At 39.0% G+C, this 27,840-nt stretch overlaps 1 protein-coding gene across 5 annotated transcripts in view; it reads right to left on the bottom strand.

Moving 5' to 3' along the window:
* CDK14 (cyclin dependent kinase 14) overlaps nt 1-27,840 on the bottom strand; it is a 3,129,234-nt gene that overhangs the window by 450,529 nt on the left and 2,650,865 nt on the right. For all 5 annotated transcript variants that reach the window (XM_044067657.1, XM_044067661.1, XM_044067659.1 and 2 more), the window contains one exon: nt 22,582-22,732. In XM_044067657.1, coding sequence (XP_043923592.1) covers nt 22,617-22,732 — 116 coding nt within the window. In that variant the 3' untranslated portion in view covers nt 22,582-22,616. The remainder of the gene's footprint in view (nt 1-22,581; nt 22,733-27,840) is intronic.

Here is a 27,840-nt window from a genome sequence, read left to right as displayed (position 1 = left end):
CTTCTTACCCCATCTGTCTAAAGCTCTAGAATCCCTGTCTGAAGGGTTAGGGTTTTTGGCTGTACTAGCCTTAATGCCTTTAGGTCCCTGGGAAATGGTCTCTGGATCCACAGTAGGATTCTTAGAGAGAAATTTGTGAGAGTCAGCTACTCTGTAGTACCTGTCAGGTTTTCTAGGAGCTGGTGGCAAAATGTCAGGAGTAAGACTGGATTCCATGAAGACATCATCTACAATATCCAGGACAGGGGGTATAGCTAGAGGCCTGTGCTGAGGCAAGTCTAAAAATTCCCTGTGTCTCTTTATGGACTGAGGATAGTCCTGGCATTCCCAGCAGAAATGCTCTCTTAAGGTATGCAAGGTTTCATCAAAAGAAAAATCCTTTGAAGGGGAGGCAGAGGGAATGGATTCCTCTGCATCTGAATCCTCATAGGTAGATAAGGGTATGTCCTGGTAATCAGAAGAGTCAGAGTCATCGGACTCCTGGTCTGTAGAATCAGAAGGAAATTTAATTATTTGTCTTTTAGCAGGGGAAGGCTGGCTTCCCCTAATTAGAGTAATAAGGTCTTCAGCCATTCTAAGCATTTGTTTTTATGGCATGGGAGCTTGAGCATGTGCTTTGGACGTTGGTTTTATAGGCGTATTGCGAACTCTGAGCCTGAGAAACTCGTCAGTTTTAGTTAAAAAATTTGTCGGTTTAATACAAATATTGGTAGGTTGGAATATACCCTCAGAAGCCGGTGCCTGCACAGCAGCTCTGGACCCATCCAAGGTAGAGACATCCGCAGGTTCCATAGTCGAAGAAGCATCTTGCGGACACTGAATGGGTCTCAGCAGAGGTCTGCGAATCTGTAGAAGTGGGCATCAGGGGCTGCAAAGGCACTTCACTGAGTACCAGCGGACTGGCGACTAGCTTAACGGAAGCATCGTCAACAGTTTTTGACCTATGCGGTCTGTCTCTGTCTTTGACTTTGCGCTTTTTTGGAAGAACGGTAGTTGGATGGCTTACCAAAGTCATTTCAGAATACAGAGAACGAGAGCAAAATAATTTAGCTACAAAAATAGCCCGACAATGAATGGTTTGGGCATTAAACAAGGCACAAAACTGACAGCGAGGGACGTCGTGGTCTGGACCTAAACAGGTGACGCAGTAAGAATGAAAATTTCTATGCGGTATTTGCTTTCCACAGGCAAGACAATTGTTAACTGTTTCTAACATCAGTTAGAGCAAGAAAAAAGAATCCCCAATGGGGTACTTAGCTTTAGAAGACTTCAGGTTTGAAACTCTAAAAACGAAAATTTCAGGTAGCGGCCGACCGGCACTTGCGAACTGCTTCTGCTTTGGGCTCCTTCTCGACAAGAAAGACTGATGTAATGGCATCAGCTGCATGTTTTATATGCCTGACATCACGGAAGAGGCGACAGCATCTGACGCAGAAATCCCAAGACACTGGTATTCGGGCTGACTGAGGGCTACCTGCAGGTAGATAACCCAAGTGTGATGACCACAACAGTGAAACACAAAGAACATCTGGAAGGTTTTTATATACAAAAGGAAAAACTATTGGAGGACAGGTTACCATAACCACAGACCAAACCCTTTTTGTTATATTTATTTGTATTTGGTGACTATGAAAGTCCAACTGGACAAAACCCATTTTCAGCAGAGGCCAGGGGGGAAAAAACTCCAAGTGGTACATTTAAGATATGCACGACAGAACAAATTATTTACAAAGGTGCATTACACAGATAATTCTTAAGACCTCTAAATACAACCAGACAACTGTTCTGTTATGATACTATACAAAGATAAAGTAGGCACTTCTTCTTTGTTAACATTATACATATTAACTCATTACAGCCTGGTGACACCTCCAGCATTTCTGCAGTTACATCCTGCTGACGCCTGTAGGAGTCAAATATCACTTGTTCATATTTGCATTAATAATTGCAAAACAATGCTACATACAATGTATTAAAATATTTAATCTTAAAGTTTAGACAATGGCAATTGCAACTTTATCAATATTTGACCTCTGTCTAGTGCAGGTAAAGGATCTTAATTATTGTTCATACAAGATTTTTTATATTGTCATAAATTTCATGTTTTTCTAAATATTTTAGCAACCATGTAGCACAGACAGAACTGCTGAGCCTCATATGAAAGTTTTCAGCTGGATGAACAAAATGCTGCCGACAGTTTGCAAGAACTTGAGTGGTTGCTGAGATATTGTATGCTTGCTATTTATAAATTTTTACAGCCTTAATAGTTACTGTATTTACTGTGGCGTATAAAATCCAGTTTAAGACCTGGAACCTAAAGAAAACAACTGCTATAAAAGCAGTTTATACCCAAGAGTTTGCCATTTACATTTCTTTATTAACTCCTATAGTTCCAGAGATATGAGCATTTGTTTGAACTGTAACAGCATAATTTGATTCTAGTAAAAAGTTTAGGCTCCTCCCATTGAAAGTTACACTGCAAACTTCCAGAGCTCCACAGCAGGGAATAAGTTAATTTCAAAGTATAAAACTGTTGGTATGCATACAATTCATTTGCAATATATGTGACAACTACACATCAGATATGAATTACAAGACATGGAAAAGGAGGGTACAGTACAGATGTTAGTAATAAAGAAAGTTGAGGAAATTGTGGGAGGTAGGCATGATGGTTATGGTTTTTATCTTACAAACACAAAGTGCAGGGTTCGATTCTCAAATTGGATAAGTGACTAGGCTTAAGTTGGCCCACAACGGCAGTTAGCCTAGTACTAATCTATGAACCTATGAACATTAAATGGTAGGTAAACGATAGTTAAAGCTAGAATGGGGAAAGAGGCATTGTATAATTGGTGAGTCTAGGGTAGTTTGGATAATAATACTAGGGCATACTGGCATACAACATGCTTATTAGAGAGTGGTAGACAATATTTGATGGAAATGGATAAAGTGAGAAGGTCAGAAAGAAACAGAAATGTAAAGTGGAGATTAAGATAAGAAGGTAATTGAGGAGGAGTGTCAGAAAGGCTTGTACTGTAAAAGAGGACAGAAGTTATAAAGAAATAGGGTATATGAGCTGAGAAAGAAAAACAAAATTACATAGGTGAGGAACTTACGCTCAGTCACGTGTGGTTTAGTTGTTGTTTTACTACAGGTTTGAAGGTGGAATGTTTCATGGTCTGTTTTAGGTATGTTGGGATGATTTTCCAGAGTTTATATATATAATGGCAGTATATAGTGACTCACCTTTTGAGTAATTAGGCTTTGTTATAACTACTAAGCATTTATTGGGTGAGGAAAGGTCTCTACCCAGAGAATAGTGGCTGCAGGGTACCTTTTAGTTCTGGGGCATGTATAAGAACATGCATAGTAATGAGTTATTGAGTGTGTTAAACAGTTGGGTATCTCAAGCCAATTTAATTGTTTCATGGCTCTGCAATTACGAGTTCTATTCATAAAGTTAGTAGCAAATTTGGCTACTTTATTGTAATAGGTGGCTAGTTTAAATTTAAGTGTAGCATTTAGGTTAGTAAGAAATGGTGAGGCATATAGTAAGGTTGGAAGAATGTAGGCAGATGCTAGTGCCTGTCTTATATCATCTGTCAGGTAATACTTGGTTCTATAGTGGAAGACAAGATTTTGATATGTTTTGTATGGCTTGTAATACGTGTTCGTCAAACTTGAGTTTATTGGTAATTAGGATGCCCGTAAGTTTTGCTTGGGGTCTGGTTTACTTTTTGTTTAAATGGGTGAGGTTATTTTAATTATTTCAAAAGATTGTATTTCATTTTGTTATTATTTACAAGTAAAGAGTACAAGTTTTGGTTTTTGGGATTTAAAAGTAGATTTGTATCTTTTAGCCATATTTCTATAGCAATGACTGAATTCTGGATAATGTCCAGAACTAATGGTAGGGATAGGGACAGACCTCTCAACTATCCCTATTTTGCAGTAACATTCATATATTCAGTTTTGATTTAGGATGCCCCTATTATTGGAGGTATGTCCCTATTTTCAGGATTGATTTACCCCTTCACACAATTTTGTGAATCCCTCTCATCACATGATTTTGATGCTGTCTAGTAAACAGGAAACTACATTACATGGCCAATACCCTAGGTGGCTACAATAATTTAAAGAAAGAAGATAAATATCTTACAATTCTCCTTTTCTGAAACAAAAATAAATTACCTTGTATGGTAGACTTGCAATACAATCTATAGGTTTTCATAGTCTCTTTGATGATGCACTTATATTTATCCTTTTTGCCACTCTGTTTTTAAAGGTGTTTGTGAGCAATATCCCAAACTCCTACTTAAGTGGGAAGAGTTAGCTGCTATTTGGTATTCAAATTTTACATTACTTAGATGTTCAGATTTTTAGCTGGATGTTCCTTTGTTCAACAGCCTTTGTTCCTATTTGAAATGCCAGTAGGTTGAGAGGTACAGATGGGGCTGCACATATAAGCGTCGGGTTATTACTATATTGAACTATGCTAGAGGTGGGTGGCAGTATGCAGATTATTTATAAAAAAATGTTGAATAAGTGGTGTGCCAACAGTGACTGGTAGGAAGGACTAGAGATTTCATTTCCATTTGAATCCTTGTTGCCTGTCGGTCAGTTAGCTATAGAACACAAGAAAGAAGACAGGATGAGACTGAGGGAAGAAAGTCCAGTAAGAAGATTGTGATGAGATACACTGTTGAATGTTTTGGCTAAATCTAGCAATAGTGAAGAAGGTTGCTGTAGTTCCAATGTTGGTTTATGATACTAATGAAGTTCAGGAGAGCAGTCGTGGTACTACGATCAGTTCTAAAACCATGCTGGGTTTTGGAGAGAAGGTTACTATAATTAATGTACTACATACTGTACAAGTGGGTGCATATTTCTAGTATTTTTGACAGAGGGGATAGAATAGTGATAGGTCTATAACTGGAAAACTCTGTTGATGAGCCATCTTTACAAAGTGGTTATACATAGGATTTTTTCCAGATGAATTGGATATATGTCTCTGATATGGAATGGTTAATCATTATGGATACAGAGAAATTCTTAACATCTGCTGATATTTTTCCATGCTCTGTTCAAAGTTGAAAGGCAACCAAAGAGACTGATTTTAGTTTCCATTGAAGTTTTTTTATAATAGAGGTTGAGGCTAGGAGGAAGGAGAATGAATGTGACTGGTTACAACAGGATGCAGGAGTATACTGTTATTATTAATCCAAGATCGTACTGTGTGTATAAAGGAGGAGTTGAAATGAGGTGGTATTGAGTCAGTGGTGCTAGAATTAAGAAGGAGAGGGTGTAGTTGTTTAACAAGGATATAAGTTTGTTTAGTGATGGCCAAAAAATCTTGAAATGATTTTATTTATACTGGAGTTCAGTAGAATGAGGCTGTTTATACATTTTAATGTGGTTCATAGGTTCACAGTTGTGTACTAGGCCAACAGCCCTGGAGCCTTTACAAGCCTAGCCCATAGAAGTGCCCTGGCATCATGCCGCCGTTAGTTCCCGGTGCCGCTATCAAGTAGAACCACTGGAGTGATCCCCAGGGTGAACTTTCTATTTTCCATCCACTCATCAAGATTTCTCTTGAAAAGGGCCAGTGAAGTGCTCTGCTTGACATGTAAGGGAAGTCTATTCCAGAACATGGGCAGTCTCTTGGTTATGAACCCATCCCTCCAGCATGTTCTGTTGATTGTGGTAATGAGGTTGAAATCCCAGGAGCATGTGGTGCAGTGGGATTGGGATTTCTTTAGGTGTAACATTACTAATAGGGCTGGGTCAGACATGGCTTTGTAAGTCAAGCAGAGATCACCTCTTAATAGACGATATGAGAAAGAGAAAAGCTGGAGTTTTTTTGAGTCTGTCCATGTAGGGCATATGTTTAAGGCCTAGGATCCTCTCCGTGAGGTACTTCTGTAGCCTTTCCAGCTGTTGCAGGTGTTTAGTGAAGTACATGCCAAATGGGACATTATCCTCGATGATTGGTCTAATCTGGGAAGAGTAGAGAGAGATGATGACCTCTTTCTTCCTGGATGCAAAACCCTTGGTAATGAAATGTGCCACATAGAAGGACTTTCTCACCACAGTGGCAATGTGGTGGTCGAAGGAGAGGTTGCTGTCAACCTGTGTCCCCAGATCTTTTATAATGCCTTCAGTGTTCAGTGGGCTACCATCAATGTGGTAATTAGTGAGAACTGAGTTTTTCCCAAAGGGAATGATGATGCATTTTTTTGGCATTAAGCTTAAGGCCATGGTTTCCACACCAGTCATTGGTCTCAGTAAGGCCTTTCTGTAGGATGTCTACATCACTTGGGGAGTTAATAATGTCTCCGAGCTTGCAGTCGTCAGTGAACTTGGTCAGCCAGAGTCCATCCATGTTGGCCTGGATTTCTGAGAAGTATATGCCAAACAGGAGAGGACCCAGGACCGATCCCTGTGGGACTCCACTCGTGACTGGACGGCAGTCTGACTTGGAGTGTGCTACTTTCACATTGTGGGTTCTATCTGTCAGCCAACTTGCAACCCACCTAGTGATACAGGGGTTGATGCCTAGTTTGGTGAGTCTATCAATAATTTCTGTGTGGGGAATAGTATCAAAGGCCTTGGCCAGATCAAGGTAGGCTGTATGGACTCCCTTGCCCTAATCCACAGCTCTGGTGACTGACTCAAAGAAGTCAACCAGGTTGAGCAGGCATGATCTACCCTTCACAAATCAAAATTGCATGGGATCCAGAGTTTGGAGATTCCCTATATCCTTGTTAATTAGGTCTGTGATGATGCGCTCCATAGCCTTACATATCAGACTCGTCAGGCTAATGGGGAGATAATTCCCAGGGTCTGTAGTCACTTCCCCTTTATGGAGAGGGATGACTGTAGCAATGCACCATTCTGTAGGGACAAAGCCTGAGGTGAGGCTGTGATTGAACAGGGCACACAGGTGTGGTGCTACTTCACTTTGTAGTTCATGTAGAACAGAGCCAGGGATATTGTTGGGTCCCATGGAAGCTGTATTCTTGTCCTTGGACAATGCAGCTTTAACCTGTGCTTCAGTAATGCTGGGTTTCTGGCATTCTTCCAGTATTGTGATTGGTCCTTTGGGGAGGAGACAGGGGTAAAGTTGGCACTGAATCTGTTAGCCAGTATGTTGTCAATATCTGTTGGCTCAGTATAGGAGGTACCATTGTGCAGTAAATCAGAGCAAATCTGGGTATTTCCATTGAGGTTCTTGATATAACTGTAAAAGACTTTGTGGTTGTTTTTAGTGTCTGCCGCAATTCTGTCTTCGTAGCTAGCTTTAGAGGTTTTGATGAGGGATCTCAACTTTTTGTTTAGGCTAATAAAGGAGTTTTTCCAGTCTTGGGACTTCACCTTTTTCTGCAACAGTTTCTTCCTTCTGTTGTAGAGTTTGTTAATGGCAGGGGACCACCAGACTGGCTTCCTTTTTTTTGGAGGACAGCATCTTGGCTCTGTTGGGTATGGCTAGTTCCATGCATTTATGCACGTGTTTGTACAGTGCACTGGTGTATGATTCAGCGGTCATGCACCTAATTTCTATTTGCATGGGTGCCGTTAAGTTAGCCACCTCTGTTTTTAGGAGCTCAAAGTCAGCTTTGGAGAAGTTTTTCATGGTGGTTACCTTTGCTGGTGGTGTGGGTGAGATGTGGATTTCCATGGTAATTAGTTTGTGGTCGGATCTAACCAGGGAAGAATTGACTATTGGTGTTGAGCAACAGTTGCTCATGTTAGTAATAACCATTTCAAAGATGTTGCTTCCTCTAGTGGGGGTAAGAATGAGCTGGTCCAAGGCATTGGAATTAATGAATTCCAAGAGGCATTGGGCAAGTGTATTTGTGCATGAGTAGTTTTCCCAGTTGATGTAGGGGTAGTTAAAGCCACCCAGTATGAGAGTGTTGGATTGGACCCTAATAGTTTCCAGGGTGCTTAGGAATGTGGAATGAGAGTCTTGGGACATGGTTGGGGACCTATAGCAGGCTATGACCTGAATCGCCGTCTTACCCACTGTTAGTTGTAGCTGAAGTAGCTTAGATGCGTTATGCTGGGCTACTAGTCTGGAGGTGTCCATATCCTTTATGACTATGGAGATGTCACCACCTTTGGAGCTTCGGTCCATTTTCTGGGGCCGGAAGGTGTGGAATGAGTTATAGCCTGGTAGTGCAGGGGTGCTTTCTGCTGTTTTAAACCAGGTCTCCGTTACAGCACAAATGTTGATGTTCTCCATTTTGTGGAGTGCTTCGAGCAAGTGTATTTTGAGATTTAAACTTCTAGTGTAGAGCAGCATGACCCTCAGATTGCATTTATTTATAGATGTTATGGTTGTAATTTGGTCTTTGGAGTACGCCTAAAAAAGTCACTATAGGGGTGGCAAGAGCCTTAGCCAGTATTTGTAAACCTTATTAAGATCTCTGAGATGCCTAAATGTTTGAAGTGCATTTCATATTTCTGACTTTATAGATGGGAAGGTGGTCATTTATTGTGTCTGGCAGACATTCACATGTCTGAATTGTGTTTGGTTTGCTAGTAGGGATCCAATCTAAAGTTGAGTGCCTGTCAGACCTTTTATTAATTCTAGTGATGGAGATGACTAGCTGTGTAATTCTACATAAGTGAATGAATTTTTAGAGAGTGTTAATGTTGATTAGCTGCCAATATAAAGAGCGGTCTCATAGTATAATAGTTTTTTGTTGAATATCGTGAGATATGCAGTAAAGGATATTTTCTGTTTTCTGAAATGTTGTTATCGGACGGAATGTATACAGTCATACACACACACACACACACACACACACACACACACACACACACACACACACACACACATATAGATATGTGTGTGTGTGTGTGTGTGTGTGTGTGTGTATATATATATATATATATATATATATATATATATATATATATATATATATATATATATATGGATCTACCTGATAACACTGACACGCCAAAACATCGACAACGAAATAACCGGCACGACAAAACCAAAAGTTCAAAAACACAAAACTTCACATGCCCGACAAACCACAATCCCGACAATCAACAAAACAAATACCTTTCCTGAAAACACACACACACAACACAAGCACACCAAAGACCTTGCAAAGCTACACTAAACCTTACATACACAACTATCTATGCACTAACCATAACCCAAACCCTAACCCTAAGGTCCGTCACTATTGCACACTTACCTTACCCGCACCCTAACCCTAACTCACTTAATCCGCCCCTAACCCTTAAATCTGTCACTATCACACACTTACCTTACCCGCACCCTAACCCTAACTCACTTAATCCGCCCCTAACCCTCAAGTCCGTCACTATCGCACGCTTACCTTACCCGCACCCTAACCCTAACTCACTTAACCCGCCCCTAAACCTAAAGTCCATCACTATCACACACTTACCTGACCCACACCCTACCCTAATGTCCGTCACTATCACACACTTAGCTTACCCACACCCTGACCCCAAAGTCGTCCCTATCGCACACTTACCTTAACATGTCAGTGTTCTCAGTGTCGGGATTCTCAACTTTCGATCTTCTCCGTTGTCGATCTTCCGGTGTCTGTGTTCTCGTTGTTGGCGTTGTGGACTTTTGGCATTTTCAGGTAGACCCATATACACACACACACACACACACACACACACACACACACACACACACACACACACACACACACACAAATATAGTTGAGATATATGGTTCTATGGTTTAAAAGGTACCTATCCAATGGGTATCAGTCAGTAAAATGGCACTCTGTCTTCCCTCCATACCTTCCATTCCTCACTGGCGTACCAGAAGGATCTGTCCTTGGCCCCCTCCTGTTCAACATTCTCACCAACACCCTCCACACATCCACACAACAGGCCCTCCCCAATACAATACACAGATGATTCTGCACTCATATGCACATCAGACAACTTGGCACATCTCAAAAAATTACTCAGGAAGCATTAACAACTACTGAAACATGGCTTTGTAACTCACAAATCATGCTCAGTCTCCCTCCCCAAAAAACAAACTAGTACTTTTTCCCCAAATACCTCTCTCATGGAAAAAAAAAAACAAATTTTAAAATCCTCTCGCTAAGTAATACAACCAAGTCACTTCTTAAAGCAAATTATTAGCGATGATGGGGGATAGCAATCTTAAATTCAATCTGCATATACAAAAATCACAAAAAACTAGGGATACTTTACAGACCGAAAAAACATTCCCACCATCGGAACTAAAACTACTCTTGCCACTACTTATCTCCTCCCCTCACTACATTATGACACTCCCATCCCTACTAATTAGGTGTTACAAACTGCAAATTTTGAGCAATGCTATAATAAAGTGGATAAATTTGAAGCAAGTACCCTCTTTCAGGACCCACCACTCTAAAGCACTAAAAAGTCTAAATTAGTTAGAACTACCCCATCAGCTAACATATACATAGCTTCTCATCACCTGTAAAATTATCCAACATCCATCTGCTTATCCAGCATGAAAAAACATTTTAAACAAATATGTTCCCAGTCAGTCATTATGGTCTAATGACCAACAACTCCTATCTGTCCACAAACCAGTCAAATCTGCTGGCCATGGTCTACATACTAGTACCATGTTGTTAAGGCCTGGAACTCCTTACCTGTATCCATCATATCAATACCCTCCCTCCAGTCCTTTAAAACCACACTGAAGGACTTCCAAGTCAAAATCTGGCTCTGTTCTTGCTCAATCCCATGATAATCTATATCCCTAAATGTGAACAAGTACCTCGTCATACCTTACACACCTACTTACTCCCTCTGCTTTATTCACTTCCTTACCATGATCAATTTCTCTCCCCGAGCACTCTACTTAATATGGCAAAACCCTTTTTTTTCTCCCACTTCATATTGCAATTCTTGTTTGCATTATACTAACTTACCTTTAATTTCTCAAAACTGGCTACAGTTTCACTAAATATTAAATATTAAACACTAAACATTAAATCATTATCATACAAGTTGTATCTATTCTTTACTGATGTTTTCACATTATGTTTAATTTGGTATAATTGCTTAAAATGTATATTTTTATAATATCACTTTTGAAGATTATAAAATTATTGTTCCTAAAATGTTTTTTGTAATACTCTCCTCCTCTGAAAATGGGCACCTACCCAGTCAAACATTCCCTGTAATCAAAATGACAATAAATAAATAAAATAAATAATAAACACAAAAAGTGTTTCTATTATTGATTTTGAGTAGAGATATGAGGAGTTATACATTATTAAATTCTGGGATCTATAGGGGAGGGGAGATATTTCTAACCAGTTTTTGTTGATAATGGCAACACCACCAGCATGTTTGTTTTTGCTGTTGAGCTGAGTACATTAAATCCAGGGGTGATTACACCTTTATATAATATAGCTTTCTTTAACCAGTAAACATAATAAAACCAAGCAAAACTCTGGAAATGGTGCATTAAAAACTAGTAAGATATTAAATGAAATGACCAGGGAGCCCAGAACTCACCAACAGACCTTTATTGCACAAATTAAAATCACGGTTTAGCACTTTCATCAATAAACGATATCCTCAGAACCATTGACTAACATACACAGTACTAGCAAGAAATAAACTATTGTAAATACATCCCCCCATGAAATCTACCCAGTCATAAATCAAGAAAACTAAAAACCGTGAATCCTGTATCATATAATGTGCCCAATAAAATTCAAGAACTGTGCATGGTAAAACCCAATCATAATCTCCCATTTGATTTACATACATCCCCGTTGATCATCCAATGAAATACTTGAAAAACAACTGCCAATCCACTGCAAAACAGCCAGACATCAATCAGTAAAAAATTTTTGAAAGAAGCATTCCCAAAAATTCCCATGAAATCTACCTAATCATAAATCAAGAAAACTAACAACCATGAATTCTGCATCATATAATGTGCCCAATAAAATTCAAGTACCATGCATGGTAAAAACGAATCATAAACCCCTATTTGATTTACACACACCCCCATTGTTCATCCAATGAAATACTTGGAAAACAACTGCCAATCCAGTGCAGAACAGCCAGACATCAACCAATGAAAAAAAATGTTGACAGAAGCATTCCCCAAAATTTGTAAACGTATAATGACCAAACAATAAAATGTATAATCTTGTAAGTCTATATTTTATTTCACTAATAATCAAGAAGGAATCATTAAGTCCAGGTTGTGTAGCAGAGTTTAATATCAATTGTTACATCATTTCACTATTTAGAAAATTGTTTTCCAGTTCCAATTCAGTACATCAGATTGCACCTGCTCCAACACACAACAATTAAACCTCACAAAGTTGGTACAGGTTGACGTATGTTTTACTTTTGCTGTCATTTCTCTGAATACTATAGACATGTTGATAAATTCTCTTATTAAGTGCATTGTTGGTCTTTCAAATATAAAATGCAGAACATGACCCACATCATATCATGCAAACAACTCTAGCAGAAAGGCAATTGAATGGGCTATAACTGGCACTGTTGTTGATCACATTAACTAGCAATCCATCTATGTTATAGTCAATATACCCACACTGGTGACAGCAGCCACATCTAGTAGTTTGTGAAAGCCCCATGGTAGTTAGCTTCTTTGGTTTTTCCAGAATCCTCCTGAAGGTAAAGCAATTTCTGAAAGTAAAGGTTGGATGTTGACTGGAAAACAAGCTTAGGTTGTCATCACAGTGCAGTATCTGCCAGTTTTAATTAGGTATCCCCTAATGTCTCTTGAATCAGTTGTAAAATGCAAAACCATGTTACTGCTGAAGTTAATCACCAAACAAGTGGCAGATCCAACATCACTGTTGGACTTTTTCCTGAGCTTCATCAATGATACTTAGGGATATCCTCTTTTTATAAACATGGCTTTCAATAAGTCAAATTCCAGCAAACATATTAAATCATTAGATGTTAATTGGGAGATGCAAACAAACTGACTCTTAACCACACCGCTTTTTTGATGTAGAGGGTAGTTACTCTGAAAGTACAAAAAATTTATTGCAGAATGTGGGTTTTCCATAGATCAAAGTCTTGTTTATACCAGAGCTACATTTTCCATGGAAATGTCAAGAAAATTCATAACTTGCTGGTGCGAGTGAAAAGCAAACTCAAAAAATGCAGAAGTCCTCTCAATTTGTTTACCAAAATCAGACAACAAATGACCACCACCATCTGTACATATAAAACCAAAAAATGTCATCGAGGTAACGATAATAGCAACAGCAATGTTTAAAAAGATTCAAGGCAAAAACAGAATTAGTCTTCCATATCAATAGCACGGTATTGACAAATTCACTTTCAAATGTTATACAATTATTAATTATTATCCAGTATGAGCTCCATGAAATCCATAATAACAAAAACATCACTTCATATGTATAAATAATTTCATTAAACCACTGAGTGCTGTCTTCATGGGGAATAGCGCTAAACAAATGTTTGATGTCACATGTAACAAAAATAAGTGACACATCAAAATGAACCCCCGAAGTTTGCTTAAAAAGTCCCAAGAGTCTCTAATAATGTGGTTGCAATTATTAAACAACCCCTTAAGAAATCATGGGGTTTCCACAAACTACTATATGTGGCTGCTGTCACCAGTGTAGGTCCATTGACTCTAACGTAGATGGATTGCTATTTAATGTGATCAACAACAGTGCCAGTTATGGCCGATTCAATTGCTTTTCTGCTATTGTTGTTTACATGGCAGGGTGTGGGTCATGTTCTGCCTTTTATGTTGGAAAAACCAGCTATGCACATAATAAGAGAATTCACCAACATGTCTATAGTATTCAGAGAAATTGCAGCAAAAGTGCTCCTGCAAAGCACGGTCAACATGTAACAACTTTGTGAGGTTTAATTTTTGTGTATTGGAGTAGGCGCAATCTAATGTACTGAATGGGGACTGGAAAAACAATTTGCTACATCATGAGATGATGTGGCAATTGAGATTAAATGCTACTACACAACCTGGGTTTAATTATTCCATATCGATTATTAGTGAACTAAGATACAGAACTACAAGATTATAAATTTTATTGTTTGGTCATTATTAGTATACACATTTTTTGGAATTTTTCTTTCAAACATTTTGTTATTCATTGATGTCTGGCTGTTTTGCACTGGATTGGCAGTTGTTTTCCAAGTATTTCATTGGATAAACAAGGGGGGGGGGCTGTAAATCAAATGGGGCTTTATGACGTTTTTTACCATGCACAGTTCTTGAATTTTATTGGGTACATTATATGATACAGGATTCATGTTTTTTTTTTTTTTTTAGTTTTCTTGATTCATGATTGGGTAGATTTCATGGGGCTGTATTTTTACAACAGTTTTTATTCATTGCTAATACTGTATATGTTATTCAATGGTTCTGAGGATGTCATCCATTGATTAAAACCCTAAACCATGATTTTATTTTCTGCAAAAACGGTCCGTTTGGGAGTTCTTGGCTACCTGGTTGTTTTATTTTACTTTTCGTTTAACCAGGGTGGAGCAGCGACTGGCAAATCAGGATAGTAAGAAGCTAGATATAATGATAGTGTCTTTGCTCTGTTGTAAAAGGGATTGAGCTGTAGAGAGGATCAGAAATAACTAGGATAAAACTACTAAACAGCCTATTTGGAGTAGCAAACAACATGACCATGCACCAAGTTGTATTAATGGTGAGCTTATTATGATTAAGCTAGTGATGATATAAGGACAAGGACTGCTAATGAGCAGACTTGTGGGAAACAGTAAAGACTATATCAACTGAGCAAATTGTCATATTTTTATATATAAGTAGGGCAGCTCTTGGGAAGCCTGGTTAAGTCTAAATAGAAAAGCAGGGGTCCAAGCACAAAGACTTGTGGCAACCCCACATTACAGGCAATCGGGCTTTCAAAACTGGATGGCATGAAATTCTTAATAACAAGGAAAGAAAATGGATAGTGAAACTTGGGGGTCTCTTTTCCCCTGGACTTAATGATAAATTGTGATATTTTCTTTATTATATTATATTCACGTGCCAGATTTACTGTTGCAGGCAATTAATTATTAATACACATGCTTTTTGTATTTACAGGTTTGTGTATTTATTAATTATACTTTTATTCCATGACAGGAAATGATGTCATATTACCTCATTGGAAGGGGTATTTATTATTGGGCTTTTCCTTTATCTCAGTGTTACTCTACTGATGAAAGCTATGTGCTGAAACTGGTCTAGTTCTCAGTTTAATAAAGCTCTCTCAGCTCGTTATTGGTGCTGGCGTTTTTATTTTGGTCATACTAGTTTGGTTGCCTTGCATCAGCCGTACTTGCTAGCTCCTATTCTGTTTACTTTGATATATTTTGCTGGCTGTTGGCGTTCGAATGGGCTAAGAAGAGTCGCCATTTTCTTGGCGTTCCCTGTGTCTGTGAAGGAGGGCTCCACATCGGTTGTTTGTTTTTCGTTCTACATCAGCTTTCTGCTTTTGGAAACCTTTTTTTGTCGCATGTGTATTTGAATAATTCCTGCTTACTATATCTTATGTCTCCAGTGGATTATGTACCAGTTATGCTTTATTTGACTTGGTTTGCCTATCCTTGGTAATTTTGGACAGTATTACCACATATAAGGATCACGGAGAGCATTGTCCATTCAACCTAAGGTTTATCCATTTGGATTGGTTTCGTAAACGTGTGGGATTGTTGCATTAATAATAACATGGACATTACTTCATTTTCTCTATCAGGCGGAGGTGAAATATTATCTTTTTACCATTTTGTGAACTAAGGGAAGTTCTCTATTGGATTATATTTCCTGATTATGTCTCACACGTACATTACTTTGGTTTTGGGCATTTGGTGATCAACGCTTATCCCTTTGGTATTCCCTGTTGGTTATTATTTAAAACTTATTCTGTCGTTCGATCATTATTATGATTGGATGGACATTTTCTTGATTTATGGAGGCTTACTAATCGAAGGAAACATATGTATGGTGTTTGGTGACTTTGCAACTTTCATGTAGTATACAACTGACATTCGTTTTTGTACTGTAAACATTACCAACATATTCGCTGATTGGTTTTCAAGGAAGTGTATGTTTTCTTATAAACTTTTGGGACTCCATTTTTGATACTGGATTATGTTTACACTCCATTTTTGTTTAATTGCATTAGCAATATACTCATGTATGGCCTAAAAACCATTTGGTCTTTTTACTATACTAATTGCTATATATCCTTTTTAGCTTAACTGCTTAATTTGTGGAGGTTTGATAATTTAGCTAAGGAACTGGTGATTTTTTCACTGTCTAATTGGTGTATATTTAGGCAGAACAACAGTAAGACATGTCACATTGAATTAGTCTATCATAAGAAAACTGTATTTTTTAATAATTTTTGTTTTTCATCAGTATTTCTTTATTTAAGTGTTTTCTAGAATTGCAGGATATTTCTTGTATCCTTTTGGATTCCAGGTTAGGTGTTCAGCTTTTCTATATTTTGTCCAGTGAGGATAGGGACAAATTATAGTATTCAGGCAGTTCTGGTTTGTGGATATCTATTATATATACATGCCCCATGTTTCATTTAAACTTATGGCATTAGTTTTTTGACCATTTCATTCATTTATTTTTTTGGTCATCTATGAATACATCACATGGTTACTAGTTGCTATTTTTTATCAGGATTACACTAGTTTGTATTTTTTGATATAGTTATTTCATCTTGGTTGGACTAGTTGCTATGGTGTATTTAGCACATTAGCCACTGTGTAGGTCAGGACTACTGAGACACTAATTATATGTGCCTAAAGCTGAATTCTTTATCATAGGTTAACTGTTAAACTACCAGGGGTTTGAGGTTCATTATGGTTGGCTGTTTATTTGTTAGTATATATCAGAGATAAATGAGCCAACCAACTTATTTGGTTACACTGATATAGGCTTAATCTTTTCCGCCTTCTGCGGCTCAAACTGATACATATTTATAATTTGGGATATTTAATATTGTTCCTTCACATTTGCTGAGGCTGTACCACCTATTGGCTCTGGTTGTCTGAAACTGACTTATTTATTTAGGCAACTTATTGTCATGGATCTACAAAAATTACTTTCCAGCCTGTGTGTGGATAAAGATGATATTCAAGTGTTTGGCATTAGTACATTGCAAGTGGGTTCTACTGAATGTCAAACTTTAGATCCATTTGACGGTTGCTTTCTTCTATTTAGCCAGTTGGGTAAGAAAATCAAAACATTAAGGACAAATATATGGCATTTAAAACTGTTTAAAGCTTACCAAAATCAAAAAATAACCCCAAGGGGGCTCAGGACGAAAGTACAACCATTGGTTGGCACACCTGATGATATTTTACTTAAAGATTGGCAACAAGCCCAGCAAGAAGCATCTATGTCATTTGTCAATATACTGGCATCTTTTTATGATAGAACAGTTCGGACTAATATTTCGGAAGTTGAAAAAATATGTAATGACTTGAAAAAGTTTGAAGAGCATACCAATTTCAAAGACAACCTGAGCAAATTGTCTAAGGAACTTATGGTTCTTGAGAACAATTTAAAAGCTAAGAAACTACACAAATTCTCGAGGGACAGGGAGGATTATGATAGAGGTAGACAGTTTGAGTCGCACAAGGGGGTAAGGTTTGCCCAAGACACTAAGAATCCTATATATGTTCACAAAAAGAGACCAAGATCTATACTGAAACAGGGTGTTTTTACTAACACCACCTCCGGTGAGGAGTCCTCTACAACAGACACGAAATCCATAAGCATTGGGGATTCCCCAGATACTAAAAGGGGACATACATCTGAAGACCCTTTAGGGGTAGGAAACATAGGGGAGGAAGAAAACACAAGGGTAAAAAGCGTAGAAGACCTCTTTTTATCAATAGTGAAATAGATGCTCAGTGTACTAATGTACATAATATTTCTAAATATGTTTTAACACCAGAAGAACATGCATTATTAAATAAAGGTCTTGGATTCATCCCTGGCTTTTTTGTTGATGAAAGTTCTTTAGTTTCTGACATTATATCATTTTGCAGAAAAATTAATCTCAACTTGTGTTTCAGGCTACAGGATCAACAAGATCCATCTCAAAGATCTTCTGAGTTTAGATTCCATCGGTCTAGTTTCAACCCTCCGATGGACAAACATGTGGCTATTTTTCAGCAGGCTGTTATCAAAGATCTACATTTTCATCTGGGTTCAGAAAATACCATCAAACATAATTTATCTAGGGCTGAACAACTAGCCTTAACACACCTCAGGAACAACACTAATATAGTTATTCTTTCTGCTGATAAGGGTGGTGCGGTTGTCGTCATGGATGCCGATTATTATTGGGATGAGGGAAATAGACAGCTGTCTAACCCCCATCACTACATGAGAATGACCACTGACCCCACCCCCAATTTTAAAAAATAAATTGATGATTTCTTACAGGAGGCGGTTGAGGCAGGTATTATTTCTGATAATACCAGATCACATTTAACAGTTATGGATCCTGCGAAACAGTATTTATACCTATTACCAAAAATTCATAAATCTTCTCATCAACTGCCGGGTAGACCCATAGTCTCAGGGATTGGATCACTTACGGAACCCTTGTCTGTTATTCCTCACGGATAAACTTAAACCTCTTTTACCATTGATTAGAGCTAGACTCCAGGATACAACAGAATTTTTGCAAATTGTTTTGGATTCACAATTAGAGCCACATTGGTTAATGTGTACTCTTGACGTCAAATCTCTGTACACCAGTATTCCACACTGGGCGGGATTAGCTGCACTAGACTTTTGGTTAAATAAAGCCGATATTTATCCCCCTGGCTTCAATACATTATTGATCTGTATGGCTGAACATATTCTCACAAAAAAATGTTTTTTATTTCAAACAGGATTGCTATTGGCAGATACAGGGTACAGCCATGGGTGCTTCATTTGCACCAATTTATGCTGACCTTTACATGGGATATGTGTAGACACATTACCTATGATGAACTTCATAACATATATATATACCTGAAATTGACATCTGGAGAAGGTATTTGGATGACTGTTGGCTCGTTTGGAAAGGGGGTAGTGATTATTTACAAGAGGTTGTTAAACATCTTAATGGAAATATATGGGGTGCGGTGTTTACGGTTGATTACCATCAAAATGAAATACATTTTCTTGACGTTTTTTTACAACGTCAACCAGATAACACCTTAAAAACTTCTGTATACCATAAATTTCCTGAATACAACACCTTGTTTCATGCTAACAGTCTTCATCCAAAACATACTATCAACAATATTCCTAAATCCCAGTTTTTACGCCTTAAAAGGATATGCTCCTCCAAACAAGATTTGATACAACTTCACGAAGATCTTGCCAATAGGTTTCTAATAAGGGGATATGCTAAATATACAGTTTGTTCAGCTATGCAATGGACCAAAAATCAGACTAGGGATACACTATTACAGTATCGTAAACATCACATGCAGACTAATCAGGAGGTTTTGAGATTTGTTAATACATATGGCAGAAATACTATGCATCTTCTGGACATTGTGGATAAACATTGGAACATACTTAAATCTCAAACTCTATTAGAGAACCACTTGGGGGATAGGTGTTCATTTTCGCACAGAAAGGGTAAGACACTGGGATCCCACTTCTCTTATTATAAGAAAATAACACCAAGGGATGATGTTTTTCATCAGAGAACTTTAACGGGTGAAAAATTAGTTGGATCATATCCCTGTGGACACTGCAGTTTTTGTAGCTATATATTCAGAACCAAAACATTTACTAGTAGGAACACTGGACAGTTATACAATATTCGTTGTTTTGGTAATTGCAGTACAGATTGGATTGTCTATCTTGCCACATGCACTTGTCAAGCCTTCTACATTGGTCAGACATCCAGACAGTTCAGGATCAGAATATCTGAACATTTGGGTGATATTAGGAATGCTAGGGTTACCAATGCCTTATACAGACATACATTGAATCATCCCACTGCCAAATTTTCATTTAGCATTATAGATAACATTACAGGTAATCGGGCTCTCAAAACTGGATGGCATGAAATTCTTAATAACAAGGAAAGAAAATGGATAGTGAAACTTGGGGGTCTCTTTTCCCCTGGACTTAATGATAAATTGTGATATTTTCTTTATTATATTATATTCACGTGCCAGATTTACTGTTGCAGGCAATTTATTATTAATACACATGCTTTTTGTATTTACAGGTTTGTGTATTTATTAATTATAATACTTTTATTCCATGACAGGAAATGATGTCACATTACCTCATTGGAAGGGGTATTTATTGTTGGGCTTTTCCTTTATCTCAGTGTTACTCTACTGATGAAAGCTATGTGCTGAAACCCATCTAGTTCTCAGTTTAATAAAGCTCTCTCAGCTCTTACTGGTGCTGGCGTTTTTATTTTGGTCATCATAGATAAGTTTCCCAACTATTTTAGTTAAAAGACACAAACTGAGAGCAGGCCTGGAGTCAACATGAGTCTTAGGGTACAGAATTTTCATCAGAAAGATAAAGTGCATGCCTGAAGCCAAGTTGGGGGATATCAGTGGTAATTATTAAGTTAAAGATATTGGTCATTGATCTGGAGAGTAAGTTGGCACTGGTATTCAATTGGGTGCAACTACTGGAACGTGGAGTGGGTTTGTTTCTAGCCAAGATCTTTTGACATTTCTTGGATATACTGTGAAGGACATATAATGTCCCTTGTTTTATAGTGTTGCCTGCAAATGTAAGAATGAACTTAAATGACAAATACAGTTGCTTGTCAACTGATTACTTAAAAGTATAAGCCTACAGATATCTGTTTAGTTTGTGTACCAGACAGGAACTTGACTAGGCTTAAAATGATGCATGTGTTTGTGTGTACATGGGCATGTGTGGGTGTGGGTATATCAGTGAGTGTATCAAACCTTAGGTCTTCCAGCTGCTGCAACTGCTGGATAGCATTGTCACCTATCTGGTATTTTTCCGCACTACCCAGAAATCACAATGGCAGCCTGGTAATCCGGAGAGCAGTATACAAACTCCAGTATTCTGTTTATCTGCGCAAACTGAATGTCGGAGTTTGTAAAAGACGCAGACTAGGATGAACTGCTTAAGTGAAAAGCATCACTTATGTGGTGTGTTAAAACCTCAGACTTCCTAAAAAGAAAAAAAACAAAAGAAGGCATTCCACCCAGCAATGATGTTTGGGATGACATCATAGAATGGGAGGGGAAAGTGGGTGGGTGGTTGAGGAATGGGTGGAGAGAGGCAGGGCTATGGGTAGTGGAAGGGGTATGTTTTTTGGTTCAGTTTTCACCACATAGAAAGGTGGCAACCCTAGTGCTGATGGAAATATCTCACACTCTAGGCAGAGGCTGATTGCATGCAGTAATACATATATTTTACATTCTCCTGTCTCTCTGCCAGTTTACATAAATGTCGCCGGTTTTCAGATTTGCTAAGAAAACATTATTTACACTGCCTAGTATTGTCATTACTTTATGCAATCCAAAGCATTCATCAAAAACCGAACATTATCTTCAGAACATAACTTCAAACTAGAAGAATGGTACAAACATCTGTCCCTCCCTTCTACTGTCATTACTCACAAATAAATAGGGAAATCATACAGAGACTTAACTAAATCAGCTAACGTTAGTAACTAACAATCAAAGACACATAAATACACATAAATACTATTCTAAACCCTTAATAACACAAAATAGTAGGGTTACTTAGATGAGGAAAAGAGCCCCAGCCAATCAATAAGGAAAGCTAAGACAGTACTGACACATATGGGAGAAATTTGTCATGGTGAGGGTTGCAGATTACCAGGGACCTTTCAAAAAGAAAACAAAATGCTTGCATTTGGGATATGGGCACACCTGTTATTTACCTTCAGTCTTATCAAACACTCCAGTATTTTCAGCCATGAAATAAAAATGAACGTCTTACATTTGCTTTTCCAAACTCTGAAGCTCAAAGCTGCCTAAAACAATGCAAGCCTTGAATCTCACTCTTACTGCTTTGGTTACACATATACATTAGCATAACCACAGACTTACAGACAACTGGTCAGTGGTCAGGAAGCTGTCAAGTTCATCGCCAGTACATGGCCTGTTTTCAAAGTTGTCATTACATTGAACTACATTTCCCAGAAGACTACTAAAATATACATAGGAAATATGATCCCAACAGCACAACAAATGTCCTTTTTGTACAAAGAAGTAGGACTCAGTGGTGATGATAAACAAATCATATTTTTAGATTCTTAGCTTCATAGGTACTTACTAGGTTACTGATCCATACGGATCTTTAAAAGTCTAGCTATGCATTCCCATAATGATTTTAGTCCTTATATTATATGGACAAATATCCCAGAGCCAAGCAGAGTGTTTACATCGCCCCTATCTATGAGGGAAAAGGGAGCTAAAGCAGGAATGATTTGCTGTTGCGCACAATAACATTAAATTCCAGATTTGTTAAGTTTTTATCTGTGCAATACTTCTTACCTGCATGCTGCATGTCTATCAGCTAAACCATGCCATCAGTGTTTACTGTTGGATAAACCTTTGCCGTGACCGCTGTTTTTTCCATAAAGACCTGTGCTGTCTCCTGCTTCAGGTACAAGTTTCACATTTGAAACTGTGAAGATAGAGGCCACTGTAAAAAAAGAAAAAAAAAAAATCACAATTTCTTATAAATGCTTGTCACCATTTGCATCAGGGCTAAAATGCAACATGATGGCAAAAGAAGCAAGCAAAACAAAATAGTAACAGTAAGTGTATTTTAAAATAGTCCTCTAATGGCCAAATCTGACAGAAACAGTCTCTGAATACGAATACCAATGCCCTGCTATGGAACAATGGGAGGCAATGACTGACAAATAATGTGTTTGTTTTCAAACATCATGTTCTCAATATGAGATCAAATTGGACTGCTAGGGGAAAAAAGCTGTTGAATTACACATCAGAGGTGTCAGTTCATACAGTCGGTTTTGTACCTAGTTAAGATTATCTATTAAAAGCAGAAATGACAGTTTCAGGCTCACATTTTACTGGAGGCATTTAGTGAAGCCTTCCTTTAAAATATAATGGTTTTTCATCTTTATTCTCCCCTTCAAAAGGCTTCACTGCTCCTGATGTTTGGTGTTATGCAAAGACGTGTTTCTCCCAGTGAATATCGCCTTATGGTTATGCTTGTGCAAATAACCTGCTGTGAGCTGATAAAGGGATTAATACTGCCAAAATTCTTAATCTGTGAAATTACAAATTAAATTCTCATATTAAAATTACCACCCCTGAGGTATTTTTCTTGGCATTAATCCCCCTCTGGTGTTCTGCATACATTGTGCTTCTTAATGACAGCGACAAGGCTCTCTCTGTTGGCAGCCTGCTACACGGTGATAATGTGGGGGCGTTTACGTTTCTGATAGTACTGGATTTAACCACTGACAGATAAAACTAAGTGGTGACTCAGTAATAAGTCCACATTAGCAGCAAGAAGCTGCTATGGGCTTTAAAACTCCTAGACATTATAAAATCCTGGCTTGACTCAAACATTGATTCAGAATGGATTGAGATGTCACCCCACCCCCCCCTCGCAAAACAGTTTCAGTCACTTCGTCAACAGACATAGCTCACTGCATGTTGGCTGTAGCTTTCAGCAGGCAGACTAACAGTTCACAGCTTAAGTAAACGCAGCTGGTTTACTTCTGCACTTGTCTCTTTCGTACTACAGAGCAGTTTCACTAACTTTAGTCCATCCATATAGAATCAGCTGGTCACTGTTAAAGGGCTTTGCTTGTTCATTCAGAATGAGGTTTTAGCACTGGATCAGTGCAGCAGCAGAGATCAGTAACTGGACATGTAACAGAAATCAGTGTATTCAAAGAGCATATTTAAAGGTGCACCCTGACCCAGAAAGTGGACCCACTCTCCAGAAAGTGGACCCACTCTCTCTCACTCTCAGTATCTCTCTTTCTTTCTTTCATTTGCAGAAGCTACAAAGGAAATTCTGCTTGGGCATAAAACAATGTTCAGTTTTGCTTTTAGAAAAATAAGATGTTAACTATTCAAAATGTAGACTGCATTATGTTTAGTGTTTAATTCAAAGCTGGTATCTCTACTTAGCTATCACCTACACTGTGAAAAAAAATCATTATTGCTCAAACAACATATATTTGCTGCAGTTATAGAAAGCAAAGAGTTTCTGCAAGATAACCCCCCTCCCCCCAAAAAATACTACTTTGCAGATGTAGTAAAATGATGTCCAACTAGTTGCAGGCTATGGCTTTTACATCCATTTGTTTACCGGGAAAGTCCAACTTGGAACACAGCCAATTTTCAGAGGAGGCCCAGGGAGAAATGTTCCAGATGCATGTTTTTGTAATGTGGGAGGAAACTGGAGTACCCAGAGAAAACCCACAAAAATGCAGGGAGGACATGCAGACTCCGCACAGAAGGCACTCCAGCTGAGAATTGAACCGGAGAACCTCTTGCTGTGAAGTGACAATGCTACTGCTGCACCACTGCACCGTCCAAGGGCTAATAGGGTGCAAAATGCTATATGAGCGTGGTACTACAGTCACACCTTGCTCTCTGTGTGATTACTACAAAGAGTGCTTATGCATATGATCACCACCACCCTGTTTTCAACCACTGTGGTACTAATCACCTGTTCTGAAATAAAACAGTACATCCTTTCTTTTGAGAATCACACTGGATGAATATTTTGTTTCTCTACTGTCAAATGGCTCAGTATTTTCTCTTGCATTAATAGATGACACTCCTTTCTTCCAGTCCCACTTATTCACTGTAACAGGATGCCATTGTGATTACTGCATCAATCTACTTCATGTACAGTGTTAACACTCAGTTTAATTGCCAGAGGTTTAACCTGCAACTAATCACTCAACTTCCTCTCCTTAAACTGTGTGGACTCTTGTACTCAGAATCCTGTCACAAGTCCTACTACTGGTATAGTCCCCTGTCTCTAATCTTTTTCTGATGACAGCTGCTCATAGAATCTGACATGGCATTGTGCATATGCCTACTTGTATAACTTGGTCCAACTAGACATGTAGAAAAGGAAATAGCAGATACATTTTTAGTATACCAATTGCTCTATGAGTGGACATAGAAGAGATATTGTAGTGTTTATCCAAATTCACTGTGCTCGAGATTCAGAAGGTTGAGTTGAGAAAACACAGGAACCCAAGCTCAAACGCTGGCATGATAAATAATGGCATACCTGAAAAACATACCGAATGCCAAAAGTTATTTATGCTCTAGACCCAGGATCAAGCGCTAACATAGGTCTGAAAGGCAGCCAAGTTTGGACAGTCAGTAATTCTTGTATTCAACATTCCAACTAGCGGCATGACAGCACAGCTTGACAACCTTTTGAGTCCCGAACACCCAATTGTAAACTGTTACCCCTTCCTTCAGCCCCGGTTCTGCAACTATCTTTGACAGATCCCATGCTTCAGGGTACACACGTTCTTTGGCCACTCATGGAGTTTACAAAAGGGTGCTTAACTCTAGAGCCTGTCGGATACACCATCCAGTTGGAGCACCCCTTCTGCAAGTCGAGAAATAACGACGAAGATTTGACACATTTTGCTAACAGGGAACTCCCAACAGCTGAAGCTGGACCGAGTGGCTGCACACCAACAAGGGGGAGGTAGAAGGGTACCTCTGACCCATCAAAGCTGCTCTTGTAGCCCAGCTACAGCCTCTAATATAAAGGACTTCTTTGTTGGGTGTTGTGGTTGACCTGAATCCAAATAATCTGCTGTGATAATTATCAGAACTGAAAAAAAACAGAGGGTGGCCCAATGACTTTGTTTAGAAAGCTGAGTCTTGAAGTACTGTAGTTCCAAAAGACACCCAACTCCTGGAGTCATTCTTAAGGCTAAAATATCTAATGAAGGTTTGTATCTTTCGGCCCCAGAACTTGGACTGAAGCTCCAAAGGTGGTGGTGTTTCCATATTCATAAAGGATGCACACACCTTCAGACTGGAAGCCCAGCATGACGCATCATAGATACTTCAGGTGCAGCTAACATTGGGTAAGACAGCGATTCAGGTTGTAGCCTGCTATAGGTCCCCAACCATGACCCAAGACTCACACTCCACGTTTCTAAGCACCCTTGAGAATATTAGGGCCAACCTAACACTCACATACTGGGAGACTTCAACTACCCCTCAATTAACTGGGAAAACTACTCATGTACCAATACACTTGCCCAACAATTCCTGGAATTCATTAATTCCAATGCCATGGACCAGTTCATTCTTATCCCCACTAGAGGTAGCAACATCCTTGACCTGGTCATTACTAACATGGATGACCGTTGCTCTACACCAATAGTCAGTTCCTCCCTGGTTAGATCCAACCACAAACTATTCACCTTGGAAATCCACATCCCTCCACCCCTGCCCCGCAAAGGTAACCACCATGACAAACTTCTCCAAAGCTAACTTTGGACTCCTAAAATCAGAGGTGGCTAACTTCACGGCACCCATGCAATTGGAGAACAGCCGCATGACCACCGAATCATACACTAATGCCCTGTACAACATGTACACAAATGTATGGATCTCGCCATACCCAATAGAACCAAGACACTCTCCTCCGAAAAAGGAAGCCAATCTGGTGGTCTCCTGCCATAAATAAACTCTACAACAGGAGGAGAAAACTGATGAGAAATAAGGTGAAGTCCCAAGACTGGAAAAACTCCCTTATCAGCCTCAACAAAAAGTTGAGATCCCTCATCAAATCCTCTAAAGCTAGCTATGAAAAGAGAATTGCAGTAGATAGCAAAGACAACCACAAGGCCTTCTATAGTTATGTAAAGAATCTCCACGGCAATACCCCGATTTGTTTGGACCTGGTGCACAGTGACACCTCCTATACTGAACCAACAGATATTGCCAATATGCTGGCAGACAGATTCAGTGCCAACTTTACCCCCCCCCCCCAAACGACCAATCACAATACCAGTATATATTGCCAGACACCCAGTATTACTGCTGCACAGGTTAAAACAGCACTGTCCAAGGCCAAGAATACAGCCTCTATGGGACCTGACAATATCCCTGGCTGTGTTCCACATGAACTACAGAGTGAACTGGCACCTCACCTGTGTACCCTGTTCAATCACAGCCTCATCTCAGGCTTTGTCCCTACCGAATGGCGCACTGCTACAGTCATCCCTCTCCAGAAAGGAGGAGCGACTACAGACCCTGGGAATTATCGCCCCATTAGCCTGATATGCAAAGCTATGGAATGCATCATCATGGACCTAATAAAGAAAGATATAGGGAACCTCCAAACTCTGGATCCCACACAGTTTGGTTTTGTGAAGAGTAGATCATGCCTGCTCAACCTGGTCGACTTCTTTGAGTCAGTCACCAGAGCTGTGGATGAAGGCAAGGTGGTTCATACAGCCTACCTTGATATGGCCAAGGCCTTTGATACCATTCCCCACTCAGGAATCATAGAAAACTCACTAAGCTAGGCATCAACCCCTATATTACTAGGTGGGTTGCAAACTGGCTCACAGATAAAACCTACAGTGTGAAAGTAGCTGACTCCAAGTCAGACTGTCGACCTGTCACGAGTGGAGCCCCACAGGGTTTGTTCCTGGGTCCTCTCCTGTTTGGTATCTACTTCTCTGAAGTTCAGGCCAACATGAAGGGACTCTGGCTGACAAAGTTCGCAGACAATTACAAGTTGGGAGCCATAATTAACCCCCAAAGTGATGT

This window comes from Protopterus annectens, chromosome 3.part1 (assembly GCF_019279795.1).
Source record: "Protopterus annectens isolate FY-2018-M chromosome 3.part1, PAN1.0, whole genome shotgun sequence".
In the NCBI taxonomy this organism is placed as follows: domain Eukaryota; kingdom Metazoa; phylum Chordata; order Ceratodontiformes; family Protopteridae; genus Protopterus; species Protopterus annectens.
The sequence above is the reverse complement of the archived record's forward strand: the minus strand, read 5'-3'. Positions and strand labels throughout refer to the sequence as shown.